Below are 17,633 nucleotides of genomic sequence, written 5' to 3' on the forward strand. Positions count from 1 at the left end.
GGGAGTAAATCAAAATATCCAGGGGAGAATCTCATGCAGACAAAGGTAAATTTGCAAAAGCCTCACAGGCAATAACCAGGATAGGTTTGCACCAATGTTTGAGCAGCTGTGATATAGTAGTACCAATCATGAAATCACTGTGTTGCTCATATTTATTATAAGACCAAAACAAAAATCATATCTAACAAGGATTCCAGTTTAGCAATCGGGTCATTTATAAGGATTTTATAACTTCTATTTCTGAACTTTAATGAAACAAAAACCTGCAGCCCTTCTAAACTCCCTTTGTGTTACATTCAAGCTGTTCATTTCTTTAATCGTAATTACTCCTTAAAGGTTTAACAGAAATAAAAATCATTGATATTTTGAGGTATCAAACTGGTGTTACATTTATTCTAAATTATTATTTTGCCTTTTTGTGAGTACTAAAATATGTAGTTAAAAACAACATAATGCATATTTTGTTAACATAACAGTCTCAAAGCTGCTTAATCCAATTTAAGTTCATATGGGCTACATTTTGTAAGAAAAGGATTTTTTTATTTGTAACAGTATAGTATGTCATAGACTTCACTTCAAGCACTTTGTCATATGTATTAATTCTACAGAGAAAAAAATAATTAAAAGATATTTAATCCCTGAATCTTACAGTTATTTGCCTTTTACAAGAAAAAGATCAAAAACCTTAAACTTCTCATACCTTTACACATAATATATCGTTTGCTCTATATACACCCATAGACACTTTCTAGGAAAGTAAATACTCACAGTACTCTGAGGTATTTCAGTCCAGAAAAATCATTCTTGTTCAAGCGAGTTATATTGTTTCCATTCAGTTCCCTGAAAAAATGAAATAAGAAAACCAAATTGTATTTAATGAAAAATGTTTAACTGACTTCTGATGCACAACACTATAGTACAGTATATTAGATGAGAGTAACGATTTTGTCAGTATTTAAAATGCATTAGAAAAGATTTCAACTGCAGGTAAAATGAATGTACTTTAACAATTAGATGAACATGTGACAGTTCTGTGCTGGGAAGGTGGGGCTGTCCTGCTTGCTATTTGCTCTACGACTTTCTCCTTCACTATGAAATTTCTGAATGATGAGCTTGTCCCTAGGTTCCAGTCCTGGATCAGTCAGCCTCGCCTGATTTCTTACTAATAAATCAAAAATTCATATTTCACCTATGGAATATGACTCTCCAGAGGTCTTATTATCTTTAGATGCAGGAAAAAGCCTTTCATAGAGTTGAAAGGGAATATCTGTTTACCACAGAGTGAAAATTTGGGTTTGGCCCTAATACATCTTCATAGATTCAATTATTGTACAGCTGTCCAGAAGCCTCAATCCACTCGGTTTATTATGAACTCGGATTATTTCAAATTAGAATGAGGAATCACACAAGGCTGCTTACTATCACCAATACTTTTTGTGATTGCCACTGAACCATTAGCTATTCATCTCCTGAAATAATCAGAGATAAAAAGGATTATAAAGGAAGACCTGAAACAAAACAATCTCCTAATGCCAATGATATAATGCTTTGCATTTCAGATCCACAGTAGTAATAAACCTGTAAGGTGAAAACCTGTACAGGTAGTAATAAACCTGTAATAATAATAATAAACCTGTACAGGTAGTAATAAACCTGTAAGGTGAAATTCAATAAGGTCTCTGGAATAAAAATACTTTTTTAAAGTGAATTCCCTGGCTGGTCAGAAGGCTAGATAAGTTTTTTGCTGATTGTATCAAAATACTTTAAATTTCTTTGGATAATAATTACAAGGAAACAGAAAGATCTCTTTCAGTTTTGGCAGGAAGATGGAAAATGTTAAAAAAGACATTAATGAGGTCCTAACTCCATCAAACTTTAGCTGAGAGAATTAATATTGCCAAAATTAAATTGTATACATCAGAAAATCAATCATTAAAAAGGTAGGCTGAATTGTAACATTATATTTCTGAAATTCAAAACGTTCACATATCAAGAATGCAGAAGCTGGCATGGCACATTTGTACAAAAAAATATTAGAAACTGGGAGAAATACACAAATATACACCTGCTTGGTTTGCAACAGAAAATAAATCCTGCTATAAATATTTTCTGTATGCTTTGCTGTATGCTCCAGTAAACAATAATTGTCAGTTTACCAGCAATCCATTTGCTAAAGATATGGAACCAAAGTAGGACACATAGTAAGAAAGAAAAGGTCTTATTTTGAAACTTAGAGATCCCTAATGTGGATCTCTCTATCTTTGTCATTTAAATAACAAACTATAAATTTACACTTTCAGATGCAAACCTTTTATTGTTTATACAAATTGAAACCTTATTCAAAACAATTTACCCATTTTCCTGCACCTTTCACTGATTTCTAATCTTGAGGTGATACAGACTATTGCGGATGAACATTTAGGTATTATCTCCAAAATAAAAAAAATTCAAGGTTAAAATCTCAGGACATTAATTAAATTCAGCCATTCATAAAATACATTCTACTTCAATATGAACTAAGCATGCCATAATTCAGCAAATGATTTCAAATTGATCTCATATATCTTGTTTAAACTGTCTAAAAAAGTACAAGATAAAACTTGAGAGTGATGTCATCAAGCACCTAAACTGCCAGGTGAAATTATCTGGTAGTTGAGTCTTGGCAACTGGTCTTCTTTCTTTTTAGGTAGATACCTAACAAGAAAGAAGTCCAGTTGCCATGACTCAACTACCAGACGCAGGCATCAGATGTGCCTGGATAGCCTGTCAGAGGGAAAAACGAGTGGAGACACAGTGAATTCTTTGTATAGCCACACATTGTAAAGATTTTTAACTTAATGTCAAGAATGCCTAGGATTGCGGCCTTGCAATTTAGAGTGGTGGTTCTGTATCTCAATGTTCCCTTCAGAACTACGTTGACAGGAGCATATTCTGCTATAGTCACACCTAGCAAATTATTTTAAAGGGAACTGTTTTAAAAAAGAACTATACACATTATACTTTCATGGATGTTCTCTGTCAATCTTGTAGAACCTTGTAGCATTGTAAGATACAAGGACATAATCCATGCGCCTTACATAGTGGCCATCTGCACGAAGATATTGTACGTATGTAGAACAGCCTTGTGGACTCATCACCCTTTCTATGACAGACATGTGTAGTATTAATCCAACCATATTAGTTTGATGTTACATATCAAAATATATGCAGTAATTTCAATAATGTAGTCAACTGGTGCAATTATATGAAAATGGATCCAAAAGTACCTAAGAAAGGATGCATTTGAATCTGAAAGGTTTTTAATTAAAGTGCTATTTTTATATGTCACTTACTTGATTACAGTTAAGGTGCTAAGGAAAATAAATGTAACAAAAAAAACGTGCATATTAGTCCTGATCCCTTGGTTACTTTTCACAGCCTGTCTTATTTGTGAATGTTTGCCTTTCACCATGGTATAGGGTTAAAAGAACTTTTTTGAGCTGAGGTGTGATGTTCTTTGTGCTTTCAAAAGAACCCATTAATTTTGGATTTTCAAGCTTGAAGTTAAACATAGGACTGGACTTTTAATTAAATTTGACTTGAACAAATATAACTTAAATTGCACCAAAAGCCATGTGTGCATTAAGGATAAACATAAAGAAAATCTCAGTGCCAGTCTGCTTTTTAACATTTCCTACCAATCCCAGTATACAAACAACAGGAGGCAGCTGCACAGTTAGCAGTTAAGCATAGCTGATATGATAAAGATCTTTTGCTGCTTTTCCCCTAGTAACACTACATTATCTTCATTCCACAAAGACCAAAAACTTGGCCGCATTGCTAGTTTAATATTTTTCCATACAGCCAAACGTTGTTATAATGACCGCTCAAGGGACCATGTACATGTAGTCATTATAGACAGATGTTCTTTATATCCATGTGTTTTAACATATGAAATAAATACAAAAAGATTCATCAGAGTGGTCACTACAGGCAGGTGGTGTTTATTACTGATTTACTTTGCTGCATTTAATAGTTTATCCAGGACAGCCAACTTGAACTCCAAAGTAAGCCTTTTTTTAAAAGGATGCAGTCATAAAATTATCAGATGTTACTGAATGCATGATTAGTTCAAATATAAAAGTATGCAACATATTCCTTTTGATTGCTGTAACAGGGGTCCACATATTTAATACCCCTTTATAAGCAGCAAGTTAAAAACACTTTTAACAGTGTGTTTTGTATTTCAGTAGTTTATTTTTAATTTTTCAATTATATAGTATTTCATTTCTGATTCTGAATAGTGTAAGACCTGTTAGAGAAATACATTTTCCTCTTTAAGACATCATGCCTGATATTCAGGTTAATTATAATACTTCCCATACTGTACACTGTCTTTAAAGTAAAATCTGTAAACACTCTATAAATTGTTAAAAACAATACCTGCAGACAGCCATGTTTGAATTGAGTAATATTACCCTTCAAGTGACAGTACTAAGATGTGAAAAATGGTCACTTTGTATGAATTTTATAAATAATTCTGTTGTCTTTCAAATGAAAAAATGACTTCAAAATTTGCACACTCCACTGATAACTAAAGTCAGTGATGCATTATAGCCTGAAGTAAACTGTTTTCAAAATATCCACTTAAACAACATATTTTCTGATTTTGGTAAGCATATTGTGTTTTTGTGTGGGTACCCTTGGGGAATTCTAAAGTTTGGTGCACAATAAACTTACAACAAAGCATTTATTGTAGTCATTCTAACATCCATCTATCCATTGATTTTTAAAATCTGCTTAGTACATACAGTTCATGGCCATAGAGAGCCAAAGGCAACGTCATTGCCAAAGTGCATAAGGCTGGAAAAACCAACCCTGAGTCGGTCACCTATCCATGTAGGCCATACTAATACACACATCTATAGTCATGCATATTGTTATAGTGTAGGCTCAACAATTTGACATACTCTTAGTTGAATGTGTAGAGAATGCCTACGTAAGTAAAAAAAAAAACATACAAATGTGGAGAGAACTTGCAAATTTCACATAGCCACTAACCACACTAACCTAGCAGTAACCACTATAATCACTATGGTGGCCAACAGCAAATCCCATCCATCCATCCTTTTACTATTTTACTATTTCCTCTTATCCACTTTAGTGTAATGGTGAGCCAGGATTCATCCTTGAAACATTGGGTGCAAAATGTGAACTAATATTTGACAGACACCTGGCCATCACAGGTTATGGCCACACATACACCCCTACACTTATACATATCAATCCACTTTAAATTAAAGTAACAAAAACATTTTTCAGGCATTCAGCTCATTTTTTTTAACAATTTAAGAAAGAAACACAACAGAAATTTTGAAATGTTGCATTCAAAAGTATCACAACTCTCATTCACTTAAAATATTGCCTAAACTCAAGTGGGTATAGAACAACGAAGGTCAGATGATTCATTTTTAATGTTTGAAAAAAAAACTACTTGAACTTTATTTTAATATAGGCAAAATAATTTTTTCCACAGATAGTGAGGAAAATGTTTATAGAAGATTGCCTCAGTTATCAGCCCAAAGTAATGCTCTCCATATAGTAATAGTCATTTTGAAATGATATTTTTGGTTTACTAGAAGAAAATGTATTACACAGAAAGTTATGTTCTTCCTAACTCGTTGTAAGTCTAGTGATTCCTCATTTTAATTCTGCCAATTTTGCTTAAGAAGAAACAAATGTTTAATTTTATTAAACATTCCATTATATAATCTTTACTTCTGGTGTGCAGATAATGTATAGTTACTAATGTATTCATATATATGGTATAATCCTTCATTATCTTGTGTCTTTTCTATGATAAAATAAAGTTATTACAAATTTTAATAGCATGGTGAAAATTTTAAAAAAATATTAATGTGTGTTTTCAATGTATGAATCTGCCTGAACATACTGTATGACACTGCATTGAGAGACAGGTATCACCAAACATTAATCTAAACTTCTATGGTGGACATCATCCCAAATGGATCATGTTGTCTGCATAATGCAACTTTGCATTAATCAATATTTTTATGGCTCTGTTCGGTGTGGTGTGAGCACTATACAGATATATGCATGCTAGATACAATGAAAAGCTGCAGTCCATCACCCTCTAATATATGCATTGAGTCAGGTGACAATCAATGAAACAAGAACATATATGGCAGATATACAAGATATACAAATATACAAAGTATATGGCAGGAAATCAGAATTTTTTTTATAGCCACCCATCCTGACAAGGGGACAACATGTAAACTCTACATCAGTTGTGCTCAGCATTGAACCATTTTATCTATGCAAAGACTAATTCATCAAAAGGCTATGATGTTAAATAGTACAGAAGTGTTATTGTGTAGTGAGTCTAAAAAATACAAAAAAGTAAATATCATGTATAAGAAAAACATTGTTTTACCTTTACTACAAAAAATAAAAAATGCAGTGTCTAGAATGAATAAGCCTTTAAACATCACTTACTGACTTGGTAATGTCCTGTACACTGTTTTAGTAATTTAATACAGTACCTTGCTATATATGTGAATAGGCTGGTCAGCTGTAAAAGGAATGATAAATATTCAAATACAGTTAAAGCTGCACTCTTGTTATAAGATTACAAAAACAGGCATTCAGTATGACTCAAAGCTTTACTTTTAGGCAAATTGTTCTTGTGTGAAAAGAAAAAATAATATTAACCTTGTGTTAGTTACAGTATATTTTACATGTATGAAATATGTTATAACAGATTATAGCATTTGGGAGAATTTAGGAGATTAAAAGACAGACAAGGGTTGAGCTTTGAATGAACTACTTGTGACTTTTGCTACACATAATACGTATATACATTTAATCTTTAGCTTTATCCATCTTCAGTGCATGCTTTTTTGTTATCTTTCCTATATTCGTGTGTATATTCCATGTTTGGTGTTAGTGCTTGTCATTTTTAAGAAGGTAAACTAAAATGAGACCATGTAAATTAAACATTCTCTGCTAGTCAAACATCTATTCATCTAACATTTTAACCTACTTTTCCAGGACTGGCTCAGTTAGCTGTATGTTAATTCATTCAGTGATACACTTGCATACACACCAAGGCTAGTTCACATAGTTCTGAGTAACTGATTTTCCCAGATGCATCTATCTGGATCATGCTAGAAATCTAGAGTATGGGGATGAAACATATCCAAAACATGGGTTAGAACAAGGGTACTCAATCACGGTCCTGGAGGTCCGCAGTGGCTGCAGGTTTTTGTTCTAACCCGGTTGCTTAATTAGAAAGCAATTCTTGCCAATAATTTAATTTCATGGCTCGTTAGTGGTTTTACTCTGCTATGTCAGGTCATTCTCATATCCTGGATTTTCTTCCTCTTTCTAAGGATATCATCTGAATGATCTGAACGCTAAAATGGATGAGTGATTCTTAGTCCTTCACTTTTTTCTCTTCACTTTCCTTCCAAATATTTAATTAAACCAATTAGTGCATGATAAATACAGAGGTGTAAGTGGTAACAAGGTAAATGGAGAAATGCTGGTCTCTTTTGTCATTTGCATGTTACTGCTAATAAGGAGCAATTAAAAACCAAGACTACAGCTGTTTAAGACTAAAATAAGCAATAAGGGTTCAAAATCTTAACGAGCGAGTTAACTAAAGTGAAACAGAAGTGTTACTTGAGCAGTAAGTGCTTCTTATTAAGCAATTGGGTTGGAGCAAAAACCTGCAGCCACTGCGGACCTCCAGGACCGTGATTGAGTACCCCTGGGTTAGAACATGCAAACTCCACATAAAGGTCAACCCAGCTGGAAATAAAAGTGAGGCCCAAGTGCACTTGGGGTAGCTCTTGTGCCCACTGTGCCACAAAAACCTATTAGCTAACAAACATACTTCCATTCTGTAACTGACCATGTATAACTAGTATGGTTTACCATTTTCCACAAAGTTGGCCTGTTCTGTTATTATTTTTAGTTGTTAAACAATGGCAGCAGGAACAGTTTCTCTTTCTATCATCTGTGGTTTATGTTTTCCATGAGCTATTTTAGATGCTTTGGCCAATACCATGTTCATGAGACTCCCAGTAAGCTTTTAATAATATAGGTCAAATTGAAGGTTTCACAAAAACATTTATTATTAAGAAAGAAGATTTGGCTGCGCAGTTTTACAAGAAAGATGAATCTGAACAATTTCAGCTTATACTTCAAAGTCATCAGATTGATAAGAATTACCTGTAAACCTTTGAAAATATAGTGGGTCAATACTAATAAGCAAAGTTACAAACGTTGATATAAATCATAAGCTATTTCAATTTTGTTATGTACTTTGTAATTGTAATGTTAATGTGGTGGATCTACACTCAGAATTATTTGGTACGTACATTGGCATGAAAAAAGGATTTGCTGTACATCTTAAAAAGCTAAGTACACGTGCCACATACATTACTTATTCGCCCTTTTCCTAAGAGTTGCCAGTTGAGTCGAACCTGCAGGTTTTTGAGTTTGGTTATGTTTTGATCAAAAAGATTTTTTTTTCACAGTTGCCAAGCATCTGTTTTTGCTGCAGACATTCCTGTCCACTAACAACATTCAAAAATGTAAACAGAAAAACAGTATTTAATAATTTATATTTGTTTACACTTTCAGGATGTACAAGTCATTTAGAAAAATGTTTTCTACCATCACTCCATAAGATAAAGGTTGTAATTTGTTAATGGATACACGTGTGACAGTGATTATGCCCTACAAAGGATTGCTGTTACCGTCATGGTTGATGGTGTTTGAAAGGGTTTCATCTATCCATAACTCTGAATTTAAAAAGTCTTTTGCTGATTATTATTTCTATTACTTTCCTTTTCTTGCCTTCCCTGATTGGTATAGGGGTATGAGCAGTCGTTTCAGCTGCTGCCTCATAGGTCCAGAGACATATCTTGGATACCTGGAAATATGCATGTTTCGTTAATTGGTAAAGTATCCAACATATATAAGAGTAGGTGTACATATACATTTTTTCCTCAACAGCAAAGCACCCCATCAATTCTTGATTCCTGCTCAGTGCTTATTGCTGCCATGGCTTCCTCATGGTAAAGTAATTGGCAAATAGTTTCAGTAAATGAATTAATGATTTTTTGAATACCCCTTTAGACCTCACTTCTGAAAGTATTCCAAATCACTAGAAGACACTATATATTTCCTCACTATAAACATATACCGTTAAAAACATTAGGAAAGTAAACCCTTTCTAAAGTATTAAAATAACTTGTTTAAGTTCTAATCATTTGCTTTTTTTTCCTTGAAAAGGAAAGTTGAAGTTGTCTTTTGTGCCTGAGGAACTGGAAAGGAAATATTTGCAGTCAAGCATGAGGTCCTGTGTTGTGCTTTCACTTCGGCATCCAACTTAGACTTTAGTCTACAGGGAAATCAGCCCCAAGTATCACACTCCTTTTCAGTCATTAGTGAATGAAATTCCAGGGACTGTACAATGTGAAATGGAGCTGCTGACCCACCTGGAGCATAAGTCCTGTGTAAAATTCTTGCTAGGGATCCTAGAGAATGTGCTTGTCATTTCCTAAAAGCCAGAACTGTGGTTAGGCATGTGACATCAAATTAACTTTGTGTTTAACAATTAAAGCAGATGTATTCAAAACAGAGCTTTGAATTTTTTATTCAATTTTTACCAGTACAGAGACTGGGGAAGCATATTAGCACAGTGGTTAAAGCTGCTGTCTGATAGCTTGGTTACTGTCTGTGTGGAAACTGCATGTTCTCTCAGTGAGTTTCTTTGGATACTCCTGTTTCCTCCTGCAATCTAAAGGCATGCATGGCATGTTAACTGGTGGCACTAAATGGGTGTAGTATAAGGGTACCCTGTCGTCGGCTGTTTTATTGCGTAGGGCTAGTTCCTATCCCATGCCTGATGTAACACCATATAGACTTAATTAACCAGAAAGAATTAATTTCAAGTTCAGGTTTTGGCCACTAACTTTTTAAAAGTCACATTTTTAACCAGAAATAATAAATACTTTGTGACAAAAATTTATTTGTACATTAAAAGGTTTTGCTATCATTATAATATGATCCCTACCATTAAGACTCAAATAACTTCTTTAAAAATACTTTTAATTTGTTTTGGTGCATGATATTTAAAATTAAATTTGTATTAATTGCATATATTAATTCTGAAAGTTCCTTATGTCAACAATATACTGGTATACAAGTATCTGAGAGCTGCAATGTCACCAGGAAGCAGTTTGACAATAAAGTACGAATATAAGAAGTACTGGCACTGCAGGCACGCCGTTGTTTCTAGAGTGGTTTTAATATATATATATTTTTTCTTATTTTATTCATTTTTTGATCTTTTTTTCTTCCAAACTTTTGGAAGAGGAACTTTTGTTGAGGCAGTTAGACCAATTGCATTTAAACCTGTTAAATTAATTGTAACCAGTTGGAAGGTATGACAAGCACACAAATCATTCTTCCCAGTCTTCACTTTCAATTTCCTGCCAAAGATGTATGGAAAATGAAAGATTTGAACAATGCCTGCACAATCCTACAACAGAAGAAGTATCGGAAGACCATATGTAAAAAGTACAATGTACAAATAAATACAATTCTCAAATAGTATAATGACTACGAATCTTTGTAAATACAGCTGAATCCATGTCCAAAGACAATTTCCAAAACATACGAATTATTATAAAAGTATTGTATGGCATAAGTTGATTACAAATTTATATCTACAAAATAAATAACCAAAAGTACAAAATTATAACTAATTATTTACTATAAGCAAATAAAAAGATTGTATGAAAAAAGCACATACTAAATATTGTGCAGCAAAATGCATTTTTACTTTAATACAGAGAAAAATACAAAAGGATTGATTTTATTTTTAAAACGGTTTAAATAAACATGAACATTTACAAAACAATTAGCTTAACTATGTAAATAACTGAGAAATAAACTCTACAACTTTTGCTGATAACTTTTCTGTATGTCAATTATTTTCACATACTATGTATTTATTTGTGCAGCCTGTTCAGGTTTTCTCATGCTTCACTGTCACTGGCCAAAGTTGCTGTGTTCACATTGTTCTATTATTGTGACTTTGTTCTGTGTCTCTATCTAGGAAATAAATCTTGTTACATAATTTGACACTGCATCGAATACAATTCACCCTTCCCACACAAGAAAAAGCAACATGCCATCAAATATTTTCTTTTTGACATTTTGTATCATGCTCCAAATCTGAAACTGCATGAGCAATCATTGATTTTAACTTTCAGTTTATATTTAGAACGTAATACCTAATGTAATGGACTTGTGGTTTCTTAGAATTGATTCCTACCTTACTTTAGTGTTTGTGGAAAAAGCTCTGCCCTGCTTGCTCCTGTATTGGAGCAATTGGGTTCTGAATATAAATGAATAAAAGAAGTGCTTAGAAAATTCTAAATATATGCTCATGATTTTGCCATACATTCAATATTTATCTTTTCCATTATGGCAACTCTCTGTCTGTTCATAGATTTTCAGTAGGAAATAATGATGCAACAACACTAAAATAGACCGTACAAATTATTATGGTAAAAGTACTCTAGCTTTTTTTTCTAATTTAACTCCTGCTGAATTGAAATATTTGAAATATTTTTGATACTGAACAGTTTAATTATAAATAAAGAAAAAATACCCCAAAACGCATAAAATGTAGTTAGACTTTGATTTTTTTTTTTACTTTTAAGTACATGTGATATAGAGAATCCAGGAAAAAATATACTTGAGAGACTTAATGACAAAATCACAGATTTAGAAACATTTGTAATGAAAGATTACTGTTTGTTGAAAAATGGGTTCTTTAATTATGTTAAATAATTGTTCTTTAATGGCACTTTAAGGTTCTTTACAGGGTTGTGTGGTTCCTTCTAGAACTATTGCTTGAAGTGTCCTTTGCATATGAAGTTGGTTCTTTGTACTTTAAAAAACTTCCTGCTATGTAGAAGAAGCCTGAAATCTTTAATGAATACTAGTCGACCTAGCAGGACACTAACAGTTAAGAAAACTTGGACTTAGCCTGTGATACTGTATGTATGCAGCTACAGCCCATTTAAAATCATGACCCACTGGTATTTCACAAATCTGTTACCATCTATTCATGGCTATTGACTGTATAGGGCCTCATACAGATCTAAATAAATGCAGGTTCTCTCTGGAACCTTCATTTGTAAAGGTCTATTGGGAACCAAACATTGTTCTCCTGTGGCATTGCACTGAAGAACCACTCTGGCACCTTTATTTTGAAGAGTGTGAAAGTCATATAGAAGAAAGCCCTCAAACAATATTTCACTTTGAGGTAAGATAAATGATGCAGGATCTGTTCTAGGATTCTGGGAGACACCAGGGTTCACCACTTAAAATGTTTCTCTCCAAAACAATGTAAAAATGATCCAATATGAGATTTACCCTCCAAAATACTACCCAAAATATATTCCCAATTTCATCACCGTATATTGCCAAGACCTTGCAAATTAATTAAAACTGGCTGAGACAGAAGACAAAACCTAGTCTAAGGATAGCTCGGGTATGGTATGGAGCTAGTCAGGTCTAGGCTATGCTGTCTTCACAGTATTAATGTTACAGTAGGTATTACAAATGTGTTATATATTCTTTCATCTAGGAAAAGGTGAGAAATCCCAATTTCTTTATTTATAGGCAGCTTTTGGAAAAAAGAAAAGAAGAAAAACAACAATCTTTAAAATATATGGAGTGAAGACATAATTTGGTTTTGGAAGAAGGCCCATAGAATTGGAGCAGAGCCTCTCCCCATACAAAAATGATGATAATATTGTTGTACTGAGGGTTTGAGGGATACAAAGCAATGCATTCCGTGTTCTCATTAGAGATGTTATCACATTTGACAGAGTCAGAAGGTGACCTGTTTCACCTTACAATTGCAAAATAGCCATTGTTAAATAGCAAGCAGAAAGGAACATTTCAATATTTCATACTGAGCACTAAGTGCAATTCTTAAGTTGCAGATGAAGATAATGCAAAATGAAGAGTTTAGTGTTACAGACTGAACTATATTAACAACCCTCCATCAGTCCACACAGTATAAAGGCAGACTAGAAGCAAAGGAAGAGCCAATCTTGGTTAAGCCTCCTATACAGTGCACCTCACTCATTCATTCAAACTAGAACAGTTCAGTTAGCCTAAGAATCACACCTTTTTGAATGTATATATATATATATATATATATATATATATATATATATATATATATATATATATATATATATATATATATATATATATATACATATATATATATATATGTCATAGTTCCATTGGAAAATTCACCTTGTTGTGTTTGCAGTGAGCCAGAACTGGACAAGAAAAGTAATATTTTTCAAATAGCACTAACAATATTACTTTACTTGTCCAGTTAGCCTGGCTATATACTGTATACACTATGCTGGTGTGTTAGAAGAGGTGATTTTTGATGCCCATTTCCCACCCCCATCTCCAATTCCACCACCCCAAACCTGAATCATAACTTAGACAGAATGAAATGATGCACTTTATTCACATGCAATACATATTTTCCTACAGGCTTCATGATATGGTGCATTTTGTGAACATCAGACAAAAAAAGAGATCTATTAAGATAAGCTTTAAAACAATAAAAGACAAAATACGCATTAAAAACACTACAAATGTGTAATATGAAACTGAATGTGAAATAAAACTTGGCTGTGTTGCACCTCATGCATCCTTCTCTAAATACCTCTGCTGTTTCAAACTGTCATGTAAGCTAAAAGGAACCAGTCTTTTTAACAAAATAAAAGCATTATGAACTTAAGATACTTTTAAAATGCATTGGAACTGTCACCTTAACAGGTTCCAGAAATTAACCTGGCCTCCTCCCGGTTAGACGTGCCCGGAACACCTCACCAGGGAGGCGTCCAGGAGGCATCTGACTCCTCTTGATACAGAGGAGCAATGGCTCGACTCTGAGCTCCTCCTGGATGACCAAGCTTCTCACCCTATCTTTACGGGAAAGCCCAGACACCCTGTGGAGGAAACTCATTTCAGCCGCTTGTATTCGCGATCTCGTTCTTTCAGTCACTACCCACAGCTCATGACCATAGGTGAGGGTAGGAACATAGATCGACCGGTAAATTCTGAGTTTTGCCTTACGGCTCAGCTCCTTTTTCGCCACAACAGACCGATGCAGAGCCCGCATCACTGTGGATGCTGCACTGATCCGCCTGTCGAGCTCCCGCTCCATTCTTCCCTCACTTGTGAACAAGACCCCGAGATACTTGAACTCCTCCACTTGGGGCAGGATCTTGCTCTTGCTTCACACTCAGCTGTGAACTGATCCAGAGAGAGCTGAAGATCACAGCCTGATGAAGAAAACAGGACAACATCATCTTCAAAAAGCAGTGACCCAATCCTGAGCCCACCAAACTGGACCCCCTCAATGCCCTGACTGCGCCTAGAAATTCTGTCCATAAAAGTTATGAACAGAATCGGTGGCAAAGGGCAGCCCTGGCGGAGTCCAATTCTCACTGGAAATGGGTTTGACTTACTGCTAGCAATGCGGACCAAGCTCTGACACCGGTTGTACAGGGACCAAACAGCCCTTATCAGGGGGTCCGGTACCCCATACTCTCGGAGCACCCCCCACAGGATTCCCCGAGGGACACGGTCCACAAAACACATTTAGACTGGTTTGGCAAACTACCATGCACACTCCAGGACCCTACCAAAGGTGTAGAGCTGGTCCACTGTTCTGCAACTAGGACGAAAACCACACTGTTCCTCCTGAATCCGAGGCTCGACTATCTGACGGACCTTCCTCTCCATGACCCCTGAATAGACTTTTCCAGGGAGGCTGAGGAGTGTGATCCTTCTGTAGTTGGAACACACCCTCTGGTCCCTCTTCTTAAAGAGGGTGACCACCACCCCGGTCTGTCAATCCAGAGGCACTGTCCCCGATGTCCATGCGATGTTGCAGAGGCGTGTCAGTCAAGACAGTCCTACAACATCTAGAGCCTTGAGGAACTCCGGGCGTATCTCATCCACCCCCGGGGCCCTGCCACCAAGGAGTCTTTTGACCACCTTGGTGACCTCAGTCCCAGAGATAGGAGGGCCCACCTCCAAGTCCCTAGGCTCTGCTTCCTCATTGGAAGGCATGTTAGTGGGATTGAAGAGGTACTCGAAGTACTCCCCCCCCCCCCCCCCACCGACCCACAACGTCCTGAGTCGAGGTCAGCAGCGCACCATCACCACCATACACAGTGTTGACACTGCACCACTTTCCCCTCCCGAGGTGCCAGATGGTGGACCAGAATCTCCTCAAAGCTTTCCGGAAGTCGTTCTCCATGACCTGCCCAAACTCCTCCCACGCTTGAGTTTTTGACTCAGCAACCACCGAAGCCGCATTCCACTTGGCCTGCCGTTGCTTATTAGCTGCCTCAGGAGTCCCACAGGACAAAAGGGTCCTGTAGGACTCCTTCTTCAGCTTGACAGCATCCCTCACCGCTGGTGTCCACCAACGGGTTCAGGGATTGCTGCCACGACAGGCACCGACCACCTTACAGCCACATCTCCGGTCAGCCGCCTAAACAATAGAGGCACGGAACATGGCCCATTCTGAGTCAATGTCCTCCACCTCCCTCGGTACGTGGTCAAAGTTCTGCCGGAGGTGGGAGTTGAAACTACTTCTGACAGGGGACTCTGCCAGACATTTCCAGCAGACCCTCACAATACATTTGGGCCTACCAGGCCTGACTGGCATCCTCCCCCACCATCGAAGCCAACTCACCACCAGGTGGTGATCAGTTGACAGCTCCGCCCCTCTCTTCACCTGAGTGTCCAAGACATGTAGCCGCAAGTCCGATGACACGACCACGAAGTCAATCATCAAACTGAGGCCTAGGGTGTCCTGGTGCCAGGTGCATATATGGGCACCCCTATGCTTGAACATGGTGTTCGTTATGGACAATTCGTGACGATCACTGAAGTCCAATAACAAAACACCGTTCAGATCAGGGTGGTCATTCCTCCCAATCACGCCCTTCCAGGTCTCACTCTCATTGCCCATGTGAGCATTGAAGTCTCCCAGCAGGACGAGGGAGTCCCCAGAAGGTGAGCCCTCTAGCACCCCCTCCATGGACTCCAAAAAAGGTGGGTACTCCAGACTGCTATTCGGCGCATACGTGGAAACAACAGGTAGGACCCGTACCCCTACCCGAAGGCAGAGGGAGGCTACCCTCTCGTCTAGATAGATAGATAGACAGATAGATACTATATTAATCCCAAGGGGAAATTCACATTCTACTGGGGTGAACCTCAATGAACAGGCTCTAAGTCGGGGGGCAATAAGTATGCCCTCACCCGCTCTGCGCCTCTCACCAGGGGCAACTCAAGAGTGGTAGAGAGTCCAGCCCCTCTCAAGGAGATTGTTTCAAGAGTCCACGCTGTGCGTTGAGGTGAGCCCGACTATATCTAGCCGGATCCTCTCGACCTCGCGCACTAGCTCAGGCTCCTTCCCGTTCAGAGAGGTGACATTCCACATCCCAAGACCAAGCTTCTGTAGCCGAGGATTGGACTGCCAAAGTCCCCGCTTTCGGCCACTACCCGACTCACACTGCACCCAACCTCCATGGCCCCTCCTACAGGTGGTGAGCCCATGGGAAGGGGGACCCACGTTGCCTCTTCGGGCTGTGCCCGGCCAAGCCCCAGGCCAGGCGTTTGCCATCAAACCCCACCTCCAGGCCTGGCTCCAAAGGGGGGCCCCGGTGACCCACGTCCGGGCGAGGGAAAACGCCATTCAAAGTTTTTATTCTTCATAGTAGGTTTTCTGAACAACTCTTTGTCTCGTTCCTCACCTAGGACCAGTTTGCCTTGGGTGACCCTACCAGGGGCATAAAGTCCCCGACAACAGAGCTCCTAGGATCTTTGGGACATCCAAACCCCTCCACCACGATAAGGTGGTGACTCGAGGAAGTTCCTGCCACAATAAAAAAGTTCTCTCTAGCTGGTAAAACTGGCACCCAGTATTGATTTGATGGTGATTTTAGTTTATTTGCATACACTAGTGAAGATACAGAAATGGAGATCATGGATAAATGATTAGCAATAATAACATTGTACTTCAGCTTTGTTGAATTTAGTAATTTTAGGCTATTTAGGTTAATTAGAGAGTCCATATAATATTTCCATGATTACAGTTTATGGGGCTGCTGGATAATATTATAATGGTATTAGCACTATAACTATAAGCTACCTGAGAGGAATTATACTAAAGGAAAGTTTATACTGCTGTTCAAGGATTTTCTTTTCTTCCACTCATGTAAAATACATGCAATCTTTTTACAGAAATGAGAAATGCAAAAGGAAGAAAAAGCCAGGCAAATATAACAAAATTGCACATTTTTTACAATGACCCACCTCAAAAGCATATTTGTCTGAGAGGGTCTTGCAGACACACTAAGAGGAGATGATTCCATTCAAAGGGTTAATTCAAAGGGCAATTCACTAACATCCTGCATGGTAAAGAATTTGAAGTTATCATGTAGCTGGTGTTCATGCTTGTTTATTAGGTTGCATTTCAGGATAGA

At 37.1% G+C, this 17,633-nt stretch overlaps 1 protein-coding gene across 2 annotated transcripts in view; it reads right to left on the bottom strand.

Annotated features, from left to right (window-relative positions):
• The window catches only part of slit1a (slit homolog 1a (Drosophila)), a 342,025-nt gene that overhangs the window by 309,712 nt on the left and 14,680 nt on the right, over positions 1-17,633 (bottom strand). For both annotated transcript variants that reach the window (XM_028795698.2, XM_051922445.1), the window contains exon 2: positions 769-840. In XM_028795698.2, the coding sequence (XP_028651531.1) occupies positions 769-840 (72 nt within the window). The remainder of the gene's footprint in view (positions 1-768; positions 841-17,633) is intronic.

This window comes from Erpetoichthys calabaricus, chromosome 2 (assembly GCF_900747795.2).
Source record: "Erpetoichthys calabaricus chromosome 2, fErpCal1.3, whole genome shotgun sequence".
NCBI lineage: Eukaryota > Metazoa > Chordata > Cladistia > Polypteriformes > Polypteridae > Erpetoichthys > Erpetoichthys calabaricus.